Source organism: Callospermophilus lateralis, chromosome 14 (assembly GCF_048772815.1).
Source record: "Callospermophilus lateralis isolate mCalLat2 chromosome 14, mCalLat2.hap1, whole genome shotgun sequence".
Taxonomy (NCBI): Eukaryota; Metazoa; Chordata; class Mammalia; order Rodentia; family Sciuridae; genus Callospermophilus; species Callospermophilus lateralis.
In genome coordinates, this window is record NC_135318.1 from 8539607 (window position 1) to 8564642 (window position 25036).

At 50.4% G+C, this 25036-nt stretch overlaps 1 protein-coding gene across 1 annotated transcript; it reads left to right on the plus strand.

The window, feature by feature from the left end:
- The first annotated feature begins 1183 nt into the window (after nucleotides 1-1183).
- Nucleotides 1184-25036, plus strand: Trib2 (tribbles pseudokinase 2). The gene is made up of 3 exons (XM_076833477.2): nucleotides 1184-2823; nucleotides 7468-7760; nucleotides 22667-25036. The coding sequence occupies exons 1-3, from the start codon at nucleotides 2554-2556 to the stop codon at nucleotides 23133-23135; spliced, it is 1032 nt and encodes a 343-aa protein (XP_076689592.1). The 5' UTR covers nucleotides 1184-2553; the 3' UTR covers nucleotides 23136-25036.

Here is a 25036-nt window from a genome sequence, read left to right on the forward strand (position 1 = left end):
CACCAGGAACTCTTGATCTCTGCAGGAACCCTGATGTCCCCGGTGGGCATAATTATAAATAGCTCTCTTTTTCATTCAAATGCATGCTTCTGTGGGCAATTAATTATGTGGTCTCTGGGCCAGGAGAAGATGTCCAACCTGCACGCAAAAGCACAGAGGGCTCCCAGAGTTCTCTCAACACCCCTTTCCCAGGATTTGGCCTCTTTTTAAGTCTCCTCGAACTACATTGCTTCTTACATAAGAAGGTAAATCTGGGGTGTCCAAAATCTGAACAGGCCCCATTCTCTTGTGTTCTTTCCCAAGCCAGTGGTCTGGAACCTTCCTAAGAAGTGAAAAATAGTCTGAGGGTGAAACTACAGCCTTCCCCTGATGACAGCATTGAATGTGTTTGTGGTCCACGTGCAGCGCTCACTAGAGGTGTGGGTGCAAAGGTGGGTTTCCCTCCAAAGCACTCTGGGGACCGTCCAGGAAAGGAAGAATTACTGATTAAAAATTTTTAAGCCAAAAGGTGCTGAAAATACTCGAAGCTCAAGCTGGGGAGTTGGGGACGGGTGGGAGGCGCTGACGCAAACTAAAAGCCAGCAAGAGATTTCTGTTTAAACGAGAAGTGTTGGGGAGAGATAATGAAACTAATTCTCGATATCTCCGGCGGCAATACCGGTGCAAGTACATTCCTAAGAAACTGAGGAGCTGCTCAGTGAGTGCAACATCAGAGCAGAGGGAGCTTGATGCTCAGAGGATGCCTGGCTTTTCGTGGAAAAGGCAGGGGATATGAACTGGATCTGGGGGATGACCAAGAGTATCAGAGTCCAGGCATCTACAGCCCAGCGCCCTCAAACTAGTGCGCAGCAGAGCCCAGCGCGCGGCGGCACCCTGGGCCGCGGAAGGATATTGCACTTTGTTTACCTCGTCTGGGCAGCGCGAAGGAGCTGGAAGGCCAGCGCAGGCGCCCCCGACCGGGAGCTGCAATGGCTGTGGCAGCCGCCGCGCCGCGGACTGGCGCGTTGAGCCGCCCGAGGACTGGCAGCGGCGAGGCTGATTGATGGGCGCTGGGTTCAATGAGGGGACCCGGGCGGGGGCGGGGCGGGGCCGGCTCCGGGCCGAGCCAGTCGCGGGTGCGGCTGGGGGCGGGGGTGGGGGCTCCGTGGAAATGTGTCGGTGACATTGAATGGGGAGACCGAGCGCGAGCGAGGCGCGCGCGCGCGCACACACACACGCGCACCACATACCCGGCTCGCTCCGAGATCCCCGGCCACGTAAGTAACTATTAATACCGCCTCGCCGGGAGATGCGGGCGTGCTGAGCGCCAGGATTGGCCTCGGGCACAGTCGGCCAGCCCCTTTAATTTTTAAATACATAGTCCTCTCTTACCTCTGGGTGGCAAGGGAAAAAAAAAAAAAAAAAGGAGAAGAAGAAGAAGAAGAAAAGCCGTCAATTTTCTCCAAAACAAACCCCGCCGGGCAATTTGGGTTGAGGGCAGAGGGAGACGGAGTGGTTGCAAATTACTCCAAGGCAAGATCCACTTCGCCAGCTGGAAAGGAACGCCGCGGGTTGGCAGAGCCGGGGAAGCTTTCCCTTCCAGTTCCCGCTGGACCCCCGGAAGCTGGTGCCTGGGAAATCGGAGACCATTGATCCTCCTGGGTCCCCGCCCGCACTTCTGACTTCATTCGGAGGAAGATCCGGAACGCGGGCAAGCGGCGACAGCATGAGCCTGTTCTGACCTCCGCGCCGCGGGCCAAGCCCTGGGCTTTGTCGCGGTACCTGCGCCCGGCGGGGAGGCAACTCTGCCCGGCTTTTGCAATCTTTTGTTGGCAGCTCTGACCGCTCCAAGTTAAATGATCCCTTGCTATTTTTCTTTTTGTATGTGTTTGTTTAATTTTTTTGGAGAGCTCTTGCGATCTTGGAAAAGCCTCAGACGCCATCTACAGTTAAAACGTAGGTAACTGCCCTCTTCGGCACCCCCCCTTCCACGCCCCCCACCCTTTCCACCAAAAAAGGGGGTGCAGCGCGGATTCTGGCTGCCGTGCGTCGCGAGCCGGTAGACCCGTGCTTATTTCCTTTTTTCTTTTTGTTTGGTTTCTAACGCGTGGAGACTGAGCCTCCGCCGTGCGCTTCCCGAAGACTACACAAACTACAGCAGGGCTTCTCCGCCCCGTCTGCGATTCGGAAGGCTGCCTGGGGTTCGCTTCGGGAAACCCGGCGCTGCAGCTCTCCACCTTAACATTCCGGTTACTCATCTATATCCAGTTGGGAAAAGAGAGAGAAAAACTAAAAAGTGAGGCGATTCTGCACATCGCTGGCTGCTTTGGGGTAACAAAAGGACCCGAGTTGCCTTTCGACGGAGCACCCCCCCCGGGAGCCCGGCTCGGAGGGGACGAGGTGCTCGCGGAGCCCATCGGGGGCTTCCAACTCTTTCTCCACGTAACCCCTCTCCATCCCCTCCCTTCTGGTTCCTTTTTTATACCGGTGGCACCGAGGCGCCTGCAGCCGCACTCGCCTGCGACTCCTCTCTCCAGCGGGTTTTTTTGTTTGTCGTGTGCGATCCCCACACTCATGAACATACACAGGTCTACCCCCATCACAATAGCGAGATATGGGAGATCGCGGAACAAAACCCAGGATTTCGAAGAGTTGTCGTCTATAAGGTCCGCGGAACCCAGCCAGAGTTTCAGCCCGAACCTCGGCTCCCCGAGCCCGCCGGAGACTCCGAACTTGTCGCATTGCGTTTCTTGCATCGGAAAATACTTATTGTTGGAACCTCTGGAGGGAGACCACGTTTTTCGTGCTGTGCATCTGCACAGCGGAGAGGAACTGGTGTGCAAGGTAAAGAGCCCGGGGTTTGGTTTTGCTTTTTGTCTTTTGAAAAGGTTCCCCGGCCCTTTGGAAGTGGCAGTCGGGGGCGGGAGGTCGCCAAGCCTTCGACCCTGGGGGAGGGAGATTCGCGGGATAATTACCCGTGGCCTCGTTAAATGGTTTTGTTTATTTATTTGTCCATGTTGGACTAGTTGAGAAGTTTTTAGACCATTGCAGACAATGGGGCGGGCTGCAGCGGGGGCGTTTTGGGGAGAGCCCGAGGTGGGGAGGGCGGCGAGACTGCGCGGGGGCACGGACGCGCGTGCTCCCCGAGGCTCGTGGAGCTCGGTGCGCGGGGCCGGCTGCCGCTGCCCAGGGGATTTCTCCCTCTGTCGATCCCCCTCCCTTCCCCACGCGAATAGGGAATCCCCCGCTCATTTAAGACACTGATGACTTGGTTCCTTTAGCAGCCATTGTTCTTAGGAGCTTGCAGGTGTTAAACCTTTGTTCCAAAGGTGCCCTTTAAAAGCGACACAGAGAGGTGTCCCTTCTGGCTGAGCCCAGGGCCCCAGCGCGGAGAAGGAGTTTACAAAGATCTTTCTTTTGCCTAGAGCTTGGAAATGAGGGTTGGGGTGGCAATCCAAGCCGCCTGCTCACCTTGGGTGAACAGTGAATCCTTTGGGTCGGTCTTGTCTTTTTTTCTCATCTCCAGACTATCTTGCCAGCACGTTTTCCTGATCCTTATTCCTCATCCCCCCTTCACACACCTTTGCCTGCAAGGTTTTGAAGCTAGCATTTGGAGCCCCCTGGAATTGGGGTGCTGATACAGAGATGGATACTTCAGTTTCCTTTTTGTCTTTGACCCTGAACAGTGACTGGCTTGTGTATGCATGTGTGTGTCTTTGTGTGCACTCAGGGCATCAGAGGAGGGATGAGAAGGGGAATTGTTGCAAAAAAAAAAATTTTTTTTTTTAAAGACTCCAGTGGAGCATAATGCTACCCAGAATTGGACATAGATCAAGAATTCATTCTCACTTAATTTTGGATTTGCTCACTGTTTTTTTTTTTTTTTTTTTTGTGGGTGGGGGTGTGCAGTGAGGATACATGCTGCTTTTGAAATGGGCGCTGTCCTGCACATCTGTATTACAAATAATGCATCACACTTTTCCCATTAACCAGAGTCTGCTTTGTGGAATAACCTTATTTCATACCGAACTGGAGTATTCCATAGCAAAAATTGGGTTAGTGGAGATCTCTAGTTAGTTTTGTGATTGTTCAGTTCAGACCTTAGGTGAAATCAGACTCTTTAAATATTGCTCTTTGCTTGTACCAAACATTTGGTATTTTGCATCTTTTCCGAGTTATACAGACTCAGTACAACTGTTCCCGGTTAAACAAAATTCAGTAGGTGGCTCAGAGCTGGATTGAATTCTCCAAGTCCTGCAAGGTTGCACAATAGGCTAGGCATCCTCTGAAATGAATGAATTCCACAGAGCTGCCACTCTGTTCTGAAATATGCACATCACCCAACAGTGAGTGTTTTCGCTCCTTTTGCTCAACTTCAGTGTAGCATTTTAATATTTTTCAAAGGCTGGAGATGCTTTGAAGTAAAGAGACTGTGCAGCCAAATTCTGCAGGAACATCTTGCTGGTATTTCTTTGTTTAAAATCAGAGAAGTCTCTGGCCTCTGCTTGCTCTTTCTCCCTTCAGGTCCTTCAAGACATATTTCACTGTAGGCTGACCTTTCAGTGTCATTTGCACACTTGCTCTCTGGCCTAAAACTGTACTTAATCTGCTGGTTTAGTTATTGCAAAGATTGGATCAGCCCCTCACCAATTACAGTGTGGCTGCAAGTGGATTTAAGTGCAGTATCATTGTTCTGCTTGACAGAGGTCATCCCTGTGAGGCACAGCAGCGTCTGTTTTCCTGCCTTTCTACCAGAGGTGATGCCGGTGACTTCTGCAGACAGAGCTGTGTATATCCTAGGGAACCAAGTGAGTTTTATAAAGCTGCATCTATGAACTGCCTTGAGAGACACACCGAGGGTTCTTAGATCACTTCAAGGCTCAGGGAAATCTAATCATTGAATCATTTCTTTTTGATGTTTCAGAACATAAGGTTCATGTTTCTTAGCTCTGTGCTGACCCAAGAAAAAAGTCTTTAAAAACAGAATGGAAAGGTGCTATTCACCACAGAGGACTACATAGAGAATTCTGTAGGATACTCTGGGGATAGGGATTCCAGGGACATTTAAACAAAATGATCCAGCCTGTTTATTGTCTCCTGTGTGCCTACTTTGGCTAAGCAAGTGGAGGAAGGAGCTTTAGGGGGTCTTTAGCTGTATCGTTTTCATAGAAATGCTGGTAGCTACTGTGCAGACTGACATAAGGACTGTCTTGGCAAAAAGAGCACTTTCTTTTTGCAAACATTATTAATGGTGGCCTAATCTCACAGCCTTATCTGAACTGTCATATTATATAACTAAGGTTCCAAATTAAACATTTGAAAGAAGCTGGCAACCAGGCTTAAAGCTTGATTTTGCACTTGAAGGTGATGGTTTAAATACCAATCCAAGCCCATAAATGCCTGTTACAGCCACTAATAAAAGTTTGGCTCCTTCCCATTGGGAAAGCATAAGTACTTCTTTTATTTTTCATTTCTGTCCACCATCTTGGAATTTGGTATCTTCTACAGAGGGTATGGCTGCATTTTGAAGCTGCCTCTAATGTGTTAGATTGTTGTTTTCTTTCTTGAATTCTATGTCCATTCAGTTTTTCAGCAGTGAGCAAGGATAATAGGCTAAACATGCCGAGTCAAAAGCACCTTTTATTTTTTAAAAAGGCAACTGGAAACAGGAAGTATATTGTAAATTACCATAACTTAGGCCCTGGCGGCAAGATCCTGCAGCCTGGTGCTTCAGAGCAGATCAGGCTCATTATATAATACAGTGTCGGTAGCCCCTGCAAAGCGTTTATTCCTCTATGAATTTTCTGAGGCTTCCCCGCATTCTGTTGCCTGCAGTCTAGGTGTTGAAGTTGACTCCAGCATTTCAGATTCCTAATTGAACGGGCCTCTGAGGTCACTGCTCTGAGGTCATCATTGGACAGTATCAGGGTGTGATTTGTGGTCTCTGGAGAGGCTGAAGTATTCATTCTTAAATTCTAGGGTGCAGTGGCAGCAGCTGTGTGCTTTCCTGAGCTGCCTCATTATGGTTCATTCACAACGATGCTGTTAACTTTGCTTCCTCAGGCCCAGTTAGCACCAGCCCCCTGGAGGTTCTCATTGTCCCTGTTTGACTCACAGATTTTTTTTTTTTTTAAATGCTGAGAGTGACTGAACTCTTGGATTCCTAAATGGCAGCCTCTGTCCCTGAATGAGCTCCAGAAGGCTTGGGATCCCTTTACCGGAAATCTAACATTGTGCATGTATCTGAGCTGGGTGCTGTCAGCCAAGAGGGGCAGTTTTAATCAGATTCCTGGGTAGAATCAGGGTCCAGGAGAGGTGGATGGCGTTTAATCTTCATTTGGTGGTGGGGCGCGGGGGGGGGGGGGGGTGGGGGGTGTCTAGTGATCCTGTGCTGGTGGCTGAGCCAGGATTAGTGTCCAGTGGTTCACACTCCTGTGTTTTCTCACCACATTGCAAAATGGTGATCGTGGGCAGTATGTTCTCACTTAATAAAGCCGTTTAAGAAGCTCAGTGTTTGCAAACCGATAACATAACGTGCTGTTGGGGCATTCCTCCAGTGGATTCTCTTGGGCCATGATCCTTTTCACCTGCCCTCATTCGTTACACCCCGGGTACTCTCCTCTCACCCTGGTACCCTCTCTCTCACCTCTGTCCTTGTCCAACCCAGGCACTTGTGCTGCTGATTTAACTCAGGTCTTGAATGAAAGCTTCTTTTCCAACCTCGGAAATCCTCCGTAGCGTTCATTTCAGTTAGGTCTCTTTCACAAGGTATCGATGGTACATTTTCTTTTTAAGCAACAATGAGGTGGCATTTCACAGGCTGATTCTGATTCATGGAAAATCATTGCCTAACTAGTTCATTGAGTTAGATATCCGTGGAGGGAAGAGAGATGCAGTCGGCTTCTCCATTGACAAGGCCTGCAGCCTGTTCTCAGCTCTGCCACTGGGGGCACGAGTTTTGTCTTCTTTTTTGAGCCTCAATTTCCGCCTCTGCAAAATGAACATACTGAATTTAGAAAACCATTAGGCACGGTAGGGGGGGGTATTAGTTGTTGCGATAGGATGCTTATTGATGTGCATTTCTTTTATTTCTCTTTTCTTTGAAGGAAATAAGATATTGTCCATGCTTCTTGGGGTGTGTCACTTTCTGATCTTGCCTTAGTACTTGGAAAAGCAGAGGCAACTGGGCTAAAGGGGACAATGATAAAACTTAACATTTGTATGCTGCCTTTGTTTTCTCTTATAATCCTCCCAACACCAAGTGAAGAGTCATTTGCCTGATTTTCACACGACAGCTTGGAGAATCAGAGCAGTCGGGGCACTCACTTGTTCAGTGCCCCAGAGCTGACAGCAGACAGGTCTGATACGATCAGGGTCCGAGTTCGGTGTACTGTCATCTTAAACACATGCCTGTGGGAGGTGTTAGTGTCCTGAGATTCCGGGGGTGTAGGAGGAGCCTCTGATTTGCTCTTGTTACTCCTGTTCTAGGTGTTTGAGATCAGCTGCTACCAGGAGTCCCTGGCCCCGTGCTTTTGCTTGTCTGCCCACAGCAACATCAACCAAATCACGGAGATCCTCCTGGGTGAGACCAAAGCCTATGTGTTCTTCGAGCGAAGCTATGGGGACATGCATTCCTTTGTGCGTACCTGCAAGAAGCTGAGGGAGGAGGAGGCAGCCAGACTGTTCTACCAGATCGCCTCGGCCGTGGCCCACTGTCACGATGGGGGCCTGGTGCTGCGGGACCTCAAGCTGCGGAAATTCATCTTCAAGGATGAAGAGCGGTAAGGCTCAGTCCTGTTCCGATGTGTGTGTGGGACAGGCTGCTCCTGCCGTCCCGGGAAAGGTTGCAATGAACACTTTTTTGCTAACTGAGGTCCGGGTGAGGGCAAGGAAACAGGAGGTCAGAGAGCAGAGCATGGCAGTGTTTTAAGTGCATCTGAAAATAAATACCGCTGTTCTAAGGTGTCATTGAATGTGGGGTAGTCAGTGACCTGGCGAGTGTGTGTGTGGTTTCTTGTCATGAACTCTTCAGGTGCCGGCAAACCAGGGTGGCATTTTCAATGTCACCGAAGACAGGACTTTAAAAAATGCTATACCCCCAAAACACTGCCTAGAATCGGTTGTTTATAATTCAGTCACTCCTTCAATAGCTACTTCCAAGCATGTATTATGTGTGAATCACAGTTCTCAGCATTATGAATAGCAGATGAATTAGAGCCACCTGCCTTCTAAGAGTGTTGCACCTCTTAACAGAGGTGAGTTCCTGGATCCCATGAGAGCTGGGGTGGTGGGGGATGTCACTTTCAATTAGGAAGGGATAAGAAGGGTTTTGCAGAAGAGGAGGGTGACTGGGTAGCTAAGGCCTGAAAGGTGAACGTATCCGGTGCAGCGTGTTGAGGACCGCCCTCCAGGTGAGGAGACTGCAGTTGTAATGCGTGCCTGTGACATTTTCAGTGATTTCAGGAAACAGCTGCACAGGACGCTGGGCATCTGGATTCCATTCATGGTTCTGCCATGAACTCATTACTTTCTATGTAGTAAACCCCACTGGGGCTTTGCTTTCTCTTCCAGCTGACTTTGGTTGTAAAAACTCCTTTGAGTCACTTTTTTTTTTTTTTTTTTAATGAATATGCTTTTTTAGAAAGATGAAGGCCACAGAGTCATAGGCATTGATCACTGTATTCCAAGAATTACTTTTTAAGTGGCTCTACTTACTGGGTGTCATGGAGTTTTAGGATTGCCTTGAAAAAAGAGGCCAGTGAAATAGAGGACCCACCATCACAGAGTCATCCTGGTGGATCACCTGATGGCGGGGCCAGTACCCTTGTTCTTTTAGTTACTCAGCAGCGTGTTTTGCTTGCCTTCCGTGGTTCAGGCACAGCCCTGTGACCAGAGCTTTCCAGTTGGTTGGCCATCGAGCCCAGTGGCCTGTGATAATTTCAGGCTATGGCTTAGAGAAGTCCAAGGACACCCAGATGAGTGAGATCCAGCCATGTGTGCTTTGCTATTTTAAATTATTATTATTTTTCATGTGCTTTTGAATCTCCATCGTTTGACTTAATTGAGAAGTTAGTGTTTGGCAAGCTCGTTGGTACGAACAGAGGGAGAAGGCCTGTGGTCACTCAACCCAAAAGCCATTTTCATGGTGTTGATATTCCAGCTGCAGAGACAAAGAGCAGAAGGCGTCTGTGCTTCCTGGGCTGCAGAAGGTGGCGATTTTTCCATGTTTTGATCCACAGAGGGGAGTCGTGGGCAGCTAGGATTCTGGTTATTGATTTTGATGCCTTTACCTTTTTTGACACACTGAAGAAGGGAGGCTCTCCTAAGATTCACATGTGGGACCGACCCTCACATTTTCTGTTCTGCAGCCTGGGTGGTTCTGCCCTTGGAATCTGGAGACCCAGGTCCTTACCCTGGTCTTGATTTTAATGGCCTTTGTGACCTTGGACACCTCCCCAACACACACACACACACACAACTTTCTCGTTCCTCTGTGTGGCTCTGCTCTCCTCCTCTAGGTTCTTCTCAGGTCCACACTTCTGGGAACATTCTTATGGGGGAGCTGCTGAGCGCCAGCAGAATACCCATGAAGGTGTTCTTTTGCCGCTCTGTGTTACACCTCTCTTTGGAGATTTAATAACGTCCTTTGGTCCATGTTGGAGTGGAGCTCTGAAACACGGAGTGGGAGGTTTCACCTAGAAAGAGCAGAAGTGGGACGAGGTTTTCCAGCTAGTCGGCTCAACACTTGAGAAATCCATTTGCCTGGGGTGGGGTTGGGGGGGCATGTGCACACCCTAACCAGGCCCTCCCTTAGGATCTGCTCCTGTAAGCCTCTCCCTTGACTGTCTTCTTGGAGAAGGGTTTCCAGACCTCAGTGAGCATCGCGTGGCCTGCCCAGGGATAGCAACTGTGTGTTCCTGCAGTGAGCCCGAGTAGGGTGGATGCCCCCAGGTCATAGAACACGGGAGCAGGCGAGGACCCCGAGGTTCCAGCACACCATGCTTCCTCCCTTTCCTTCGGCTGCTTCCCTCGGGGTGGACAGCTAGCTGGAAGCAGGTGACGGCCTCAGGTCAGACTGCAGGGTCCCTACTGTGGGCTTTTCCCCTGGGCTCACTCCTCCTTTCTGAGAAGATTTGTAAGGGTGCTGAGCAGGAGTGTAGCAGAGCCAGAATCCGGATGACCCCAGGCCCAGAGAAGAAGGATCAAGGTGCAGGAAACTTCCCAACTGAGAACCAGGGTCTGTGCCCTTCAGTCTGGGGTTGTGTTTGAGCTGTGAAGGAGCTCACCCCTCGGAGAGGACTGCAGGGGGCTGTTCCGTGTGAGCGAGAAACCAGAGGAACCCAGTGGAGCAGACACAATATTAAATTTGAAGGGTAAAGAGCTTTCCACCATCAGGAACCAGTCGCACTGAGACTGGCAGGAGAGCGCCTACAGCCACACAGCCCTGCAGCCTGAACAGTTGTCACAGCCCTGTGGGACCGTCATTAAGGATGGCCTTCCCCACCTGACTGGTGAGGTTACTGGGCCGCACAGGGCTCCAGGTCACATCCAGTGTGTGGAGGCAGCCAGCCTGGAATCTCTCAGTCCCCCCAGCACTGTCCCCATCATGCTGCGTTCTCAGTGGGCTTGCCGCTGGGCGAGGACAAGTGTTTCTGTCTGGGCAGTTTTGCCAAGGTCACTTCTGTGTTCAAGGACACTCTAAAAGTTCTCATCAGTGGCTAATAGAAACTTCTCTCCTCGTGCACCTATCAGCTTTTTGGGAAAGGGGACTAACGCCTAGTCTCCTGTTTTCTTCTTATCATTGTTTTGTTTTGTAATCTCTTGATTTCAGAATGTGAAACGTCTGGTTCTGTCACTCAGCATATTTCTGCCTCTCTGTTTCCTGGCTTTGCTGAGTTTCACAGAAGAGTCTGTGAGTTTATTTTGCCTGGAGAGTGGCTTGCACACAGCAGGTGCCCACGCTTCCTGAGGGGACTCCTGATCTCACTGGGGCCAGGAGCTCTTGACACGCATCCTAATTGTGGCACCTTCAGTAGAGTTACCAACTCTATTGGGTTGAATCTGAAAGAGTTTTGAAAACTTAAATCATGGTGTCTGTGTCTGTTTTCTGACGTCTGATTCATTCATGAGAAAAGCATAGAGGCAGGTTGGCTGCGCAGCGACATCAGACACCTCACTGATATATCTGTCTTTTCTTGCAAGGGCGTGCTCCTTGTCCTTCCGTGATCTTGAGCCCCATGGAAGGTGGAGGAGCAGGTAGTGGAACCATCATTCAGAACAGGACTGCTCGTGAGCCGATTGCTCTTGCAAAAGCTGTATATTGCAGAAGTTTCTAGCTATGCCACCTGAGCCATCCCTGAACACATTCTTAGGGATCTGGAGCAGCACCTTGGGTTCAGTCCCCACCGTAGCTTTGGAAACATTGTTCTTGGGTGGCACCGGCAGTGCCCTTGTGCTGAATGGGCAGCAGCTCAGATGCTTCAACTTCCGTTTTCCTGGGATCTAGGTTCTAGATTCAGATGCTGGCTCTACCACCTGTTGGTTGCCTGGACTTGGACAAGTCATTGAATATTTCTGAGCTGTGGTTTCCTCAAAGCAGAAATGATAATGACATCCCTGGGAAGTAGGTGTGAGTATTAACTGGGATGCTGCTGCGATTCATGGGTAGCACAGGCACCCTAAAGTGGCAGCTGGGTCTGGAGTCATTGAGAAACACCACCAGTAGAGATGACAGCCCTCAGGACTCCCTGAAGAACAAGGTCTCTCTGTGGCAGCCTTCTCTGTGAACCTCGTAAGCATAGGTTCAGATTTAGGCCATACCCTCCTCCTTTCTGTTTAATCACAACCACTGAATCAATGCTAAGGGGTTGACCTGCCAGTCAAGTGCATCTGATGGGAGCCGGTTGCTCAGGAAGGCAGGAGAGTTGACCAGCTGCAAGGGGAGGGGGTGACAAGGATCCTGTCCGGCCTGGACCTGCCTCGCTCTGTGTCTCGGGCTCTGGGCTGCTCCTCCTCTCCACCCCATGGTGTTTCTGCCTGGCAGAGCACCCCTACTTTGTTCACATTGCTCAAAGGGTGAATCTCAGGATCCACAAGCATGGAGTAGCATTGTGAGAAAGTGGATCCCACCTCGGTGGAACTCACCCTGGGCACACTCTTCGCACCCACAGTTTCTGCAGTCAGATCTGAGATGGTGGGTGTGAGTGGCCAGGGTCAGCCTGCCGGGCAGGGCCCTGATTCTGATAGAAGGTAGAGTATTTCCCCAAATCTCCAAAGGGGGTAACCCGATGCCCTCCTGCCTCGGTCTCCTGTGGGGTTGGGATGATCTGCTGGCACAGCCTGGTGTTAAGGGCCCGGAGTTTCAGTCTGGGCCTCAAGCGAAGGGCTGGGCTTGGGAGAAGGCCTGCTGCTTCCTGCAGAGTGAGAGCTGCCCACGGGGTTCTGCTCCCTGCCCTTGCATACTACCTAACTTCTGTGCCAGACCTCCTCATGGGTCAAGTGGTAAAAAAGAAAAGATCATCATAGAATTAAAGGAATTAACACAAGGAAACTCAGTGGTTGGACATATAATCAGCTGACCTTAGTCTCCCCCCAGCTCACATCTCCTTGTGGTGACAAAGGACTGGGTCTGTGTAAGGCCAGTCGAGGATGGGAAGAGCCCCTTATGCAGGCACACCCTTGGGCTGCCTAGGATGAGCTGGTGGGACATTGTTCCCACAGCAACCCTGCTTGATTTTGTCCACGGGGTTTCTTCCTGGGGACAGGGCTTCTTGCCACTCCGCCCCCCAGTCTCGGATCGGTGTTGTCGTTTCCTCACACAGAAATGTCTCATGTGAACCGAGAAACACGCCTCTTTACACGTTTCTTCTTTGGTTAAAAGATCTTTCTCTCTTGACATGGCAGGTTTCGTCTCCTCTGCAGGGTGGAAGCCCATCAGTGCCTGCCTCTGCCCAATGGCACCTGGGAGCCTCCACAGGAACCCAGGGCAGGGGCCTTTTTGGTGTAATGAGTGCCGCTGGGCCTCCCTGGGGCTGGAGGCATTTCCACCTACCCCCAGCGAGGAGGTCAAAGCTGTCCTTCTCAGGAGTGGGTTTCCACATGGGCTCTTCCTTAGATCTTCCAGTTGCCTCCCACGAGGCTTTAGTATCTCACCAAGTGCTGAGGGTGGATGCGAGGAGCTCAATTCAGATACAGCCTTTCTTTCATTAAGCGCTGTGCACATTTTTTCAAGTTGCAGGCAACCCGTATTTTAGGAAAACACCTTGCACTTTCTGCTTTGAAGGAACAGAGCTCCTGGGAAATTCCCTTCTCTGTGTCGACTAACTGTACTTGAGACATTGCCAGTCCTGGGGACACTGCCCCTGCCCCTGCTCCCCAGGGTAGGTAGGTGTCCTTCCCCCACAGCATCCCTTTGCCTTCGGGGTACCTCATGTCCTACTCTGGTCTAATGGTCCATGTGTGCATCTCTGGATATCCTTGTCCCCTACCCTGATGGACCAGGAGCTTCCTAGGACAGAGACTTTCATGGCACCTGGAACACGGTGGACATTGCTATATGTTGACTCAATGAAAAATCTCCTTTTTTGGGTAAGAGCAGCTCAAATTGGATTCTCATGACAGGAAGAGAGAGGCAGAGATGGAGATCATTTGCAAGTAGGTCCTTGCCTGGAGCTGGAGCCCGGAAAAGTGGAATCCCCATGGAGACATCTTTTCAAAGAGAGCTGTTTTCCAAGTCATACGTCGAGTGAGAAATTAACCCATCAGTCTCATTTTGATTAAATGATTGATGCCTACGTGACACCTATTTAAGACACTGTTTTCAGTGTCTAAAGCAGGCTGTAATTTTATTTAGGAAGGGCTTTGCTGATCACAGAGAAGACTGAGCTTGCTCAGAAGATTGAGCTTGCTTAGAAATAGACAAAACAGTGGATACGCTGGCAGGATTTTTGGCCTGGCTGTTTGCTCCTTGGTCAGTTAGCTGTGGACTAGTCTAGGGCCACTGGGGAAACAGGAAGAGGGCACAGTGGTGAGATTCTTGATGCCTCCATTTAGCCCTAGGATCTTGGTCTACTGCCTCGGAACATTCTTTCTGAGGGTTGGGAACAAGGTGCAGTATTTTATTATCTAACTTGGGTATTTTTTCCTGAAGACCCTCTTTCACTAGAGAGCCTAGGCTCAGGGCCATCTACCTGAGTAACAAAGCCCAGGTATGCCCATTCAGGGGTTGTAAAACAGGGGCTTCAATTTCCTCATCTGTAAACCGGTGATAATAAATCAGGTAATTCAAAAACAGCTAGAATTTAATTAGTTAATTTAAGTGCTATAGTAAGTACACTCTGATACTTGTGAGGCCTGGATATTATTTCACAGACATGTAGGTCCTATGAGGGCAGGGTTTCTGTCTGGCTCAGCACTGCCATATCTCCAGCATCTAGGACGGTGCCTGGCACACAACAAGTGTTTAATAAGTAATTATTGAATGAATAGATGAATCTCTACGGATGAGGCTGGAAGCCACAAGATGACAACTAAAAGCAGTGACGGCCACATTCTTGAGAACCTCCAATGCCCTTTATTATGCATTATCCCCACTGACCTCCACGCGGACTCCACTGGTCAGCTCTCCTAGAGGAGTCCACGTGGAGCGGATGGTTTTCTGAGCAGTCAGGACATCACTGGGCCCACCAGTTAGCCGACCCTGTGGGCAGTCCCCAGGTTTCAGTTTATGGGGTGGGTTTTATTTTCTTCACAGAACTGTGAGGTAGGGCCCATCATCTTTCTACCACCATGCCTTGAGTAGAACTCAGCATTGTCATTTGATGAAATGGATGTATGAGCAGCCCTCCTGCCCCCAAAGCAAAAATGTTATAAACTAGCCCCCCTCTCTCATATTAGCAGTGGCAGGCAGAGAGTGGAAATGCAGTCTGAAGGTCTTTCCCCACCATTGGTGTGATTTTCTTCTAAGTGACAAAAACAGAATTTAGCCTATTCAAACTCTCTCCGGGCTGTGGGCATGGCAGTTCTTAAGTAGAGTCACACTGAGGGGTCCTGAGCTACATCCAGACAGAAGATTGGAGCTGAGGGGAAGATGCTAAATTGCAAACATTTATTAAGCACCTACTAGTCCTGTTCACAGCTAGTCCTTGCAGATGGAAGAAACAATGGGATAATTATTTCACAATTCCTGCAGTGGAAGGGTGTGGAGGGAGGTCTTATCAGGGGGGATGGGCTTCTGAGTCTGGTAGGACAGGGAGGTTCCTGTAAGTGAGCCAAGCCAAGCGCAGGAAGGACCTGGTGCAGGAGGAAAGTGCCTCTGGAAGATCATCCAGGGGAGGAAGAGATAAGACTGGCAGGAAAGCCGTGGGCTAGGGCCTTGACTATATTCATGCCCGACCTTGAACTTGACTTGAAGCCCTGGAGGAGCCACTGACAGGTTTTCTAGGACAGGGACAAGGTCAAGATCTTGATTCTGAAAGCTCATATGGGGGACTGACCAGGAATGGCCAGACCGGGAGCTGGGCCTCTATTTCAGGGTGACGCTGCTTGAACTGGGACCTTGACTATGGAGCTGGGGGGGGGGGCGGTGGGTGTGCAGGGAGTTGGACTCATCCCTTTTGTCTTTACGTGTGAAAATAATCAGGAGGGCAAGGTCACTACTCAAGCTTCCAGATGTGTTGGGAGCAGCACTGGTTTTCAGACCCCCTGTAGGTGCGCTCCGGTTTGGGGCATCCTCCAGGTGGAGCACACTGTCTGGCTGGAGAGCGTACCTGCCCTTCCTGCCCTCCACCAGCCCTGTCCTCCCCACCTCTGGATGCTCCTGTCTAGCTCTGAGCTGCAGTAACTTCTCTGAGAGTCACATGGATTTATTCTGGGGAGGAGGGAGCCGCTTCAAATGCAGGGAGCAAGTGGAGAGTGGAGCATTGATGGGGAGTTCCCACCAGCGCTGTGCTGTCCTGGGTGTCCCCATCTGTTTCCACGGTGAGCAGCGTCCTGAAGGCCCTGAAGCATGCAGGCTGCCTGTGTGGAGTTTTCCTGGAGGGCTTCCAGGTGGAATGACCCCCTGTCGGCCCAGTTAGCCACAGTCGTCAGAGATGTGCTCCCCACACTGGGCTCCATTGAAGTTGGGCAGCTGGTGCTGCAGAGGACACCTGGGTACTTGGCCCCGACGGGGTTTCTCATCCCAACTCTGCTGTTTCCCAGAAGCTTCTTTCATGTTTCTAACCTGCAAGGGTCCCCGCTGTGACCTGGTGCATCATATCAGGGCAAAGACACCCATCTTCCGGGTTTGCAAGTAATGAGAGGCTTGTTCTTTGTTCTACCTCATAGAACCAGCCAGCTGCCTCCCTGGGAGCCCCTCTTTAGCGACTTCCTCCCTCCACTCTGACTTCCCCAGGGCCTCCCTGCCCCCCCTGAGCCACCTGAGATTGCAGTAGGGTGGATTCGCTGAATGCACAGGCCTCAGTAGGCTCTTGGGGAAGTCCATGCAGGTATGAAACCAGATGAAACGGGGGACACCAGGTTTTGCATAGGTAAGTGGTGTGTCCATCTCCAGTGGGGGCCTCTGAGTCAGCAGGATGCTCCCCCCAGGCCCCTCTAGCAGCTGCCCCAGGAGGGCTTTGTCCTGAGATGCAGAGCCAGGCCACACCTGGCTGCAGTTATTTTCCCCTTGGCCTTCCCGGATCCTAGACCTGAAACCTTCCATGACTTTGTGAATATCACTGACCTCAGGCCACGGGACTTCCCCTCCCTGCCAGCCCCTTTGTCTGCTGAACTCCAGCCTCAGCCCCACCCTGGCCCACCCTGTTCCCATCTCTTGCTGCCAAGAACTCAGGGTGAGGCTTAAAGGTTTAAAAGCAAAGCATAATTTGCTGTGGAGGCTGTTTTGGCTGTTATGGGCGGAACTCTCAGCTGCGTGGCTACAACCCTGGGTTCGAATCCTAGCTCCTTCCTCCCTCACCAGATGACCTTGTACAGGTGGCAGCAGCTTCCTGTCTTCATCTAGGAAGTGCACAGGTGCAGCCCTCTCTGTCCACATGGAAGCTATAACTTACAACGGTTGGGTTCAGCGGTTTTGATGCGACGGAGACTGAATAAGTGGGGGCCCACTCTTGTCCCCATCCATTCAGGGTCCCCTTGAAAGTTGCGCCTTTTTTGATACGAGGTAAATCTGTGCTGTCGGGGCCAGTTGTACAATGGTGTTAGAATCCTTCCAGCATGGATTCAGACCCCCGCCCCCTTTTTACAGTTACCCTGTATATGGGTTAGACTATTCAATTCTCTCTGCCTTGGATTCCTTCTTTGTTAGGAAGTACATTCATATCATAATCCAGCCCATCGGAATCCTAGTATCTCTTAAATTCTTCATACATAGCTACTGTTCTTGTAAATGTGACCATTATTGCGATTATAGAAGGCCACGCAGAAGCATTGTAGTCATGTTAGCTTAACAATTAAAGGAAACCTTAAAATCAGAGATTTAGAAGCTAGAAGAGGCCTCTTTAGGGCCTCGTTGCTGTTTGTTCTTATGTTGGGGAAGGGAAGCTGATGGAGCCAGTGGTCACTGCTATTTGGACTTAGTGGTGCTGTGGTGGGTGGGGTGACGGGGCTTTCAGGGCCCACCCATGATGTCCTGCATCTAATGGGAAAGGAACCACATGCTGCTGGTCCTGACTTCCTCACCTGGCACACCATCTGGTGGTAGAAGGCCCAGCACTGGGCCAGTCCATCAGTGAATGCCTACGTGTGCCCTGAGGAGTCCTTGTTCATTCAGCCAGTCAGGAGCAAAGCAGATGTCTGCTTCCTACCAGATTGCAAAAGGCACTCGGCAGCGCAGCTTCTCTGGCCAAATGCATCCTGCCCTGGGCTCCTGCCTGCCCAGAGATGTCTTCTCCTTAGAAGAAAACCACCGCCATTTATAGCTGTGTGGTCACGACCATTGCTCCACTCCTACTTGTCACTTTCCAGAATCTTCCTTCTTTGTAGACCTTCTCTGGTTCTACCTGCCCTGCAGTTCCCAGTTCCTTCATCAGGACTGAAGGGCAGGCCTGGGCACACAGCTGGGGCGGGAGCTAGGACAGGAACACAGGAAGGGATGTGGTCACAGCATTCCTATCCACTTCCACATGCCTGGGGCCTGCAATTTATATTCTCCTCTGTCTTCCCCACAGGCTCTGAGGTTGAAGGTGGGGTCTTCAGTTTAGTAGTAGGATCCATAGAGTTACCACCATTTTTTACAGATCTGCCCTGCTGGGTTCTCAGGCAAGTTTGTCCTGCATTATTTCATGGAATCTTTACAAACGGAGAGGATGGCTGTTATTTTATGAGTCATAGGTGCATCCCCAATGCCCACTTGAGGAGCTCAAGCAGAGTAAATGCTCGAGGAGTGTCTTTAAAGCCTGAATGATTAGTGGGACATTTGAATTCCTAGGTCCACGGGTGCTTCTGGTGATTTTTATGAAAAATCAACTAATTTGCTTGGGAAAATTATCATCCCTGGAGATGTTTAGAGGACATCGAAAATTTCAAGACTGTCCATTCATTTCTACTTTAGTTTGTAGCTGCACCAGCTAAGGCCCTTTCCATGCATGGTTTATCCTGTGGGGCAGTGAGGCCAGCATCCCTGCAGCCGCCCAGCGGGTCCTCTGGCTCCGGAGCTGGGAAGCAGCGCCTGCCTGGCCTCCCTCTGCTCCCCACTGGAAGGCCCATGTTTAAAGACAGAATCCAGACCCAGTGCGTCAACCCTTGCCTGCAAGTGATGTAAACAAGGTCAGGGTGTTCTGAGAAGGAGGCAAGGTCGGAAGGCGCCCGCCCCCGTGAGAGCTGCGTTTCCTCCCCAGCTTCTCTCCAGGCTACTCTTCCCCCTTTCCTGTCCTGTCTGGTGTGCAGACAGTCGGCTGAAAGTGGGAAAGGCTCCTGACCCCAAAGCTGGCCAGAGAACATGTGCTGCACACTTGGAACTTTCCCTACCCAGGAACCCTGGTGTCATCTACTGAGTCTGCTGTGTAGGCAGATGGGGGCCAGTCTGAGAGCGGTGAGCCCCTGGCCCTGGCCAGCCTTGCCTGCCACCCTAGAAGCTCACTCAGCCTCTCCAGGGATCAGGCTTGTCATCCACAAAAAGGAAGCATATACCCGCTTTGGAAGCTTACCTCATGTACTTGAGGAGAGCGTATAAATATATACACATGAATGCCTCCCTGGGTTTGGAACGCAGATGATGTTTCTCACTTGGAACTTATTAACATTTAAGGCTAGAACTTGACTGGTGTCACTTCTGCACGTGCTTTGCTTTCTAGACTGCATCTGTGCTGGACCAAATGAGACAAGCAGCTTCAGCCCAGCGTGCTATCACCCCAGCCTCTAAGGGAAGGGGGGTGGAGTGCCCCCTAGGTCAGCCTACAGCAGCTGAACTTTGGCAGCATGGGGGACGGTCTTGTTAGTTCTTGAATTCTTGAAGAGGTCCACTGCACTTGGGGTGCTCATGGATGAGACAGACCTTGACCATTTTCTCAGGCCCTGGTCGATGATATGGAGAAGGCCTTGGGGACAGGGGGTCAGGATGCTTTCAGTGTAGGGGCACTGCTTCCTGGTGGTGGGTGTGGGGAGGAGAAAGTCAGAATCTACAGTTGTGATCTGGAAGGGGACAAGCAGGAACAGGACCGCAGGTTTGGCTTGGCTTCCTGTGGGAGGTCTGTTGGTTACAGGGCAGGGCCAAGAGCAGGGTCAGTGCAGGACCATCTCCTTTGTTCTCATGGTGAATGACTGCTCAGGTGTGTCCAGGTGCTCAAGGTACCGCAGCAGCCTGGTGCTGCTCTGCATCCAGAGTGACCTCATCCCCATATCCGGGAGCTCCTGAGGGGAGGAGGAAGGATCACCAGAAATGGCAGTCGCAGTAACACAAGAGTACGCATGCCAGCCCCGTAGAAATTCACTCTGAGTGCCGCCTTTCCCAGGGAGCGGGGATTGGGGTGCAGCCCAGCATGCTACCACCCCAGCCTGTAAGGGAAGGAGGGTGGAGTGCCCCGCTAGGTCACCAGCAAGGCCTCTGCCATATTCACTTGAGCAGACCTTCAAGGACAGACCTGAGCACAGCTGGGGAGGGGCATCCCAAGCAGCAGGACAAGGCAGAGGCCCCTGTAGGGCCTTTGTGGAGCATCAGGGAGACTGGGATGAACAGAGGGAGTGCATTGAAGGGGAATGCAGGGGTCATCCCACAGCCTTGGCAAAGAAATTGATCTGCATATGGGTGAGACCCTGCAGGGCTTCCACACCCCTGGAGTGTTTTGTCAGGAACAGGGCCCCAGATTCCAAGACTCATGCCCCTCCCACTGACCTGCCCTGGTTCCACAGGTGGGAGGGCCTATTGTCTTTGTTTTTACTATTCCCATAGCTTCTCTGCTGCCAAGCCAGGGAAGAGCTGTAAGGGTGAGGCGGGCTGGGAGATGCTATTGAGAAACCCCCAGGCCTGTGGTTTGGGTCCCTGATCCTTGCCTCCCCACTGCTCTGCCCTTGGTGGCACTGACCCATCTCCATGCATCTCTGAACATCTGGCAAGGCTGGCGGGTCAGCTTCCCCAGCCCCCTTAGATCAGGAGGAGCAAGAGGAAGACAGATTTGTTTTTAATCGGCTCAATTCCAGATTAGCACAGATAGACCCTCCTATTTTTATAGGGCATTAGCCGCAGGGGCAGGAGAAGCACGTGTCTACTCTAGATGATAATAGAATACGGGTGCACACATCAAGAAAAGACATGTTGTTGTGTATCTCAGAATCCCAGAATGGTAGAGCTGGCAGAGACATTACGGCTGCCTTGTCCAGATGGTTGCATGACAATGTGAATCTCTTTCATTGCTAGCGAACCAACTGTACACTTAACAATGATAAGATGGGGAATTTTATGTAATGTATATTTTACCACAATAAAACCTTTTTAAAAGCATTGCCTCCCCTGGCGCTTGTCTTTAAGCCTGAGAGTTGCAGTTTGAGAGACCTGGCCTTAGACCCAGCCGGGGAGGGAGAGGATGGGTGCTTGGAGATGGGCCTTTCAGGTGCAGGGATCAGTGGTCCAGGTGCTGTGAGCCTGGTTGTGCCCTCTAAGTCCTGCTTGTCACTGTCACCTTCACAGCAAGCCTTTGTGGGGCTGATGGGACGGGAGCAACCAGGTTTAAGGCACCTGAGAACTTCCGGAACTCTGCAGGGCAGTGCTCTAGCCAGGAGAGTCGGGGGGGACTCTGTTTCCACTCAAGCGAAACTTGGTCTTTCACTCAAAAGAACTGCAAGGCAGGGAAAGGAGAGTGCCAAGGAGACTCCTGGGTAAGGTGAGAGGCTGTGCCAGGAGGGCACAGGCAGAGGGTGGCTCTCAGTGTAGCCGAAACAAGTCACTCTGCATCCTGGTTCTCAGATTCCTCCACAGTACATTAGGCATGATGAATTGTGAGATATCAGCTTACTCATGAAAGTATTTGCCGAAGGGAGGGAAGGGGGTATGAGAACAGGAAAGATGGTGGAATGAGATGGACATCATTACCCTAGGTACAGGTATGTCTGCACATACGGTGCGACGCTGCATTGTGTACAGCCAGAGAAATGAGAAGTTGTGCTGCAACTGTGTATAATGAATCAAAGTGCATTCTGCTGTCATATATGTTTAATTAAAGTAAATTTTTTAAAAATAATGAAGCAAAGAATAAAGATCAGAGCAACAGAAACCCAACATACCAATTTTATCAAGAATTGCATTAAATGTGAATGCATTAAACTATAGAATATTATATATATAAATTTTTTTTTTTAAAAAAAGCTTTTACCAGAAGGACTTTTTTATTTTGTACTCAATGATGATGTGAGTCTTGTTGGGCTTCAGTGTAAGGTGCAATTTCTCTGCCTCTTTTCCCAGCACATCAAGGAAGGTCCACATTCCCGTTGATAGTCGTGCAATCCTTAAGCAGCAGGAGATGACTGGGGGCAGAGTGAGTGGTGAGAGAAAGATCTCGGGGTCCTGCTGCCACTGTCACAAACTTACACACACCCAGAAGCACAGACGTGTGGCATGGGCAGGAGACGTGGGTAGCCCGAGTCTACTATAAGTACCAGGTCAAAACCAGACCTCGGGAGAGTGGCAGGTGGGACAGGAGACACATCCGCAGGAAATCAGGGAAGAAGATTTCCCAGCTAAAAGGCTGTGAGCCTTGATATTTTGATCTGTGAAATGGAATACTAAAATCCATACCTGACGCAAACACTGGTGAGGCCAAACCGCACGATGGATGAGTGTGCACTTTGCAGCCTGCACTCTCCCTTCCTGCATTCAGAAAGTCATAGGCAGAGCTTGCGTGGACTTCCTAGTTGGTTCAGTCTGAGTTCGAATCCTGTGAAACCTATCATGATTTTGAGAAAAATCACTCTTTTTGTTCCCTCATCACCAAGACGGGGTAATTGTAATGTCGTTGATGGTTTGCTCAGTTGCTAAAGATTTGAATTCCCGAATAGATGATCAGTTTCAAGAAATGACCTTGCCGGTCTTGTCTCCCCCTGTGTCCCCAGCCCTGGAATAGTGTCATGGGTGGGGAGGAGAAGCAGATGGATGAATGGATGGACACAAATGAGCGGCCTTGGGAACACAGGCCCGGGAGCTGGGTCACTGTGCCTCCCTCCTCTCTCAGCAGCTCATGTCTTCCTGTCTTCCCTGCAGGACTCGGGTGAAGCTGGAAAGTCTGGAAGATGCCTACATCCTTCGGGGAGACGATGACTCCCTGTCCGACAAGCACGGCTGCCCGGCCTACGTCAGCCCCGAGATCCTGAACACCAGTGGCAGCTACTCGGGCAAGGCCGCGGACGTGTGGAGCTTGGGAGTGATGCTGTACACCATGTTGGTGGGCCGCTACCCTTTCCATGACATTGAGCCCAGTTCCCTCTTCAGCAAGATCCGCCGTGGCCAGTTCAACATTCCAGAGACTCTGTCGCCCAAGGCCAAGTGCCTCATCCGAAGCATCCTGCGGAGGGAGCCCTCCGAGCGGCTGACCTCGCAGGAAATCCTGGACCACCCTTGGTTTTCTACAGATTTTAGTGTCTCGAATTCAGGCTATGGTGCTAAGGAGGCGTCGGACCAGCTGGTGCCGGACGTCAACATGGAAGAGAACTTGGACCCTTTCTTTAACTGAGCTCACGTCCCCCAGAGACTTAGCGGGTACCAGGAGCGAGAGGGCCCCAGAAAGGAGTTCTTCCAGGGAATGCGGGGCCTGGCTGGGCAGCATGAGGGACACTCACGCTCACCTGTTTCTTGGATCAGAGAAGGAAGCCTTCAAGGAGCTGGCTGAACATGTAGCACGGGGGCAAGAGAGGCGGGCAGGGGTGGGGTCGGGTGGACAGGAGCCCCCCAGCTCCTCCCCCCGGTGTAGCCTGGGAGACCACCCCTTGCCCACTGGGCTGCTTCCAGCCAACCCCACTTTTCATTTTTGTTCAGAAAGTAGTTGCCGATCTTGATAGAATCAAAACTCTCTGCCTCAAACACACATCTTGGCATTGTACTGTTAGCATTTAACTTCTTGTTATGATTCAGGGAAGGAACGATTGGCCGAGGAGGTTATTTTTCTTTTTTTATTCTTCTAAACAAGCCAACCACCTATGTGATAATCAATGGGATTTGCTCAAAAAAAAAAACAATTCGGTGCACACAGTCTGACCTGAAACCTGGGTGCTACACTAAAGGAAAGCAGAAGTCCAGCTGGTGTCTCTTAATCACTCTCCTCAACTCATTTCTTCTAAACAGACTCTTTAATGTCCTGCTTAGAAAACGACATGTTAAGGCTTTGCTCCCTGAAGGGGAAAAAGGTGTCCTCACGGGCTCTCCTGTTTCGTGTCAGCTGGTTTGTGGCAGGAAGCTATTAGAAGTCCAGCTTCCAGACGCACGACACTAGGGTAGCCGAAAGGGGAAGAAGAAAGGAAAAGAGAAGTTCAACTCCTGTTTGGTTTGTGTCCTTTGAAGGGTTTGCCTGGCAGGTCCCCCTCTTTGCTGAGTGACAGCAAGGGCCCAAGAGGGCGGGAAGCTCCTGGAACCCGGCCGTTGTGCGACTCTCTGATCTCAACTACACATTTTGTCTTTGCTTTGTGGGAAACTAGTGGAATGAAACAGGTTGTCCCCCATGTATAAAACGCAGGGCAGCTATTTAATTTTCTTTACGAAGAATGATCCCTTTGGCTCGGAAGGCCCTCTGGTTTGGACAGAAAAAGCGGGAAGGATGATAAGCTGGAAGCTTGGATGATATAAATAAAACATCCCTCTATCCCAATGCGCACCTTTGTATCTTCAAAAACTCTTCTATTTATTAAGGAAAATGTCACATTGTGATGTATTAAGCCAGTACTTCAATTACGGGTCGACTTGGGATGACATGTTACATGCTGTAGTTAACATTGGTAATTTCTTTTTTTTTTTCTTGTTTGAGTATCTCTGTCCCTGAAATAACCTTTTATTTGGCTTTTCTAGATAGCTTTATTTGATTTCGAGTGGCAAGATGTTTTTTATTATGGCTTTTCTATTGCTGTATGATACAGAACTCTTTTGGCATAACTATCTGTGTTCCCAGTACCTCAGTTGTTTGGATTTTACGGCCTGTATATGTTTTGTGAAATGGTCCTGTTTTGGGGTAGGTAACATGTGGACTCTAGTATGTAAATGTTACTTGAATCTGTGCTTCATGATAGTATGTGGCATGTATGTGCAGACTCTTGGATGCTTTCTGCCTGCTCAGCAGGAGCCCCTGTCCCCAGGAGGGCGGCTTCACGGTTCACAATCAGGAGACAAGGCGGCCATCGATTTGCCCTCGATTCTATTTTGATAATGGAGGATAGAGAGGAGAGGCCTTTTTACATTCGGAAGATGGTGCTGTGTCAAGAGGATCTTTTTTCTTCCCTCTCCCCTATTTTTTAAGTACCTTGTAGGAAGAAGGATTGGCGACATGCATGGTGGGGATCGATGGCCTCTGGTGCTTTGTCCTGTATTTGGTTTAATGTTTTTGTCCTAATCTCTTCAATCAATAAAATTGTGCGTATTTAACTAAAA

What these genes read in the sequence shown, in the direction of transcription:
- Trib2 (XM_076833477.2), top strand. Translation starts at nt 2,554, where the DNA reads ATGAACATACACAGGTCTACCCCCATCACAATAGCGAGATATGGGAGA. An exon ending in GAGAGGAACTGGTGTGCAAG is followed by an intron (nt 2,824 to 7,467) that starts GTAAAGAGCCCG and finishes CTCCTGTTCTAG; the next exon opens with GTGTTTGAGATCAGCTGCTA. An exon ending in ATCTTCAAGGATGAAGAGCG is followed by an intron (nt 7,761 to 22,666) that starts GTAAGGCTCAGT and finishes TCTTCCCTGCAG; the next exon opens with GACTCGGGTGAAGCTGGAAA.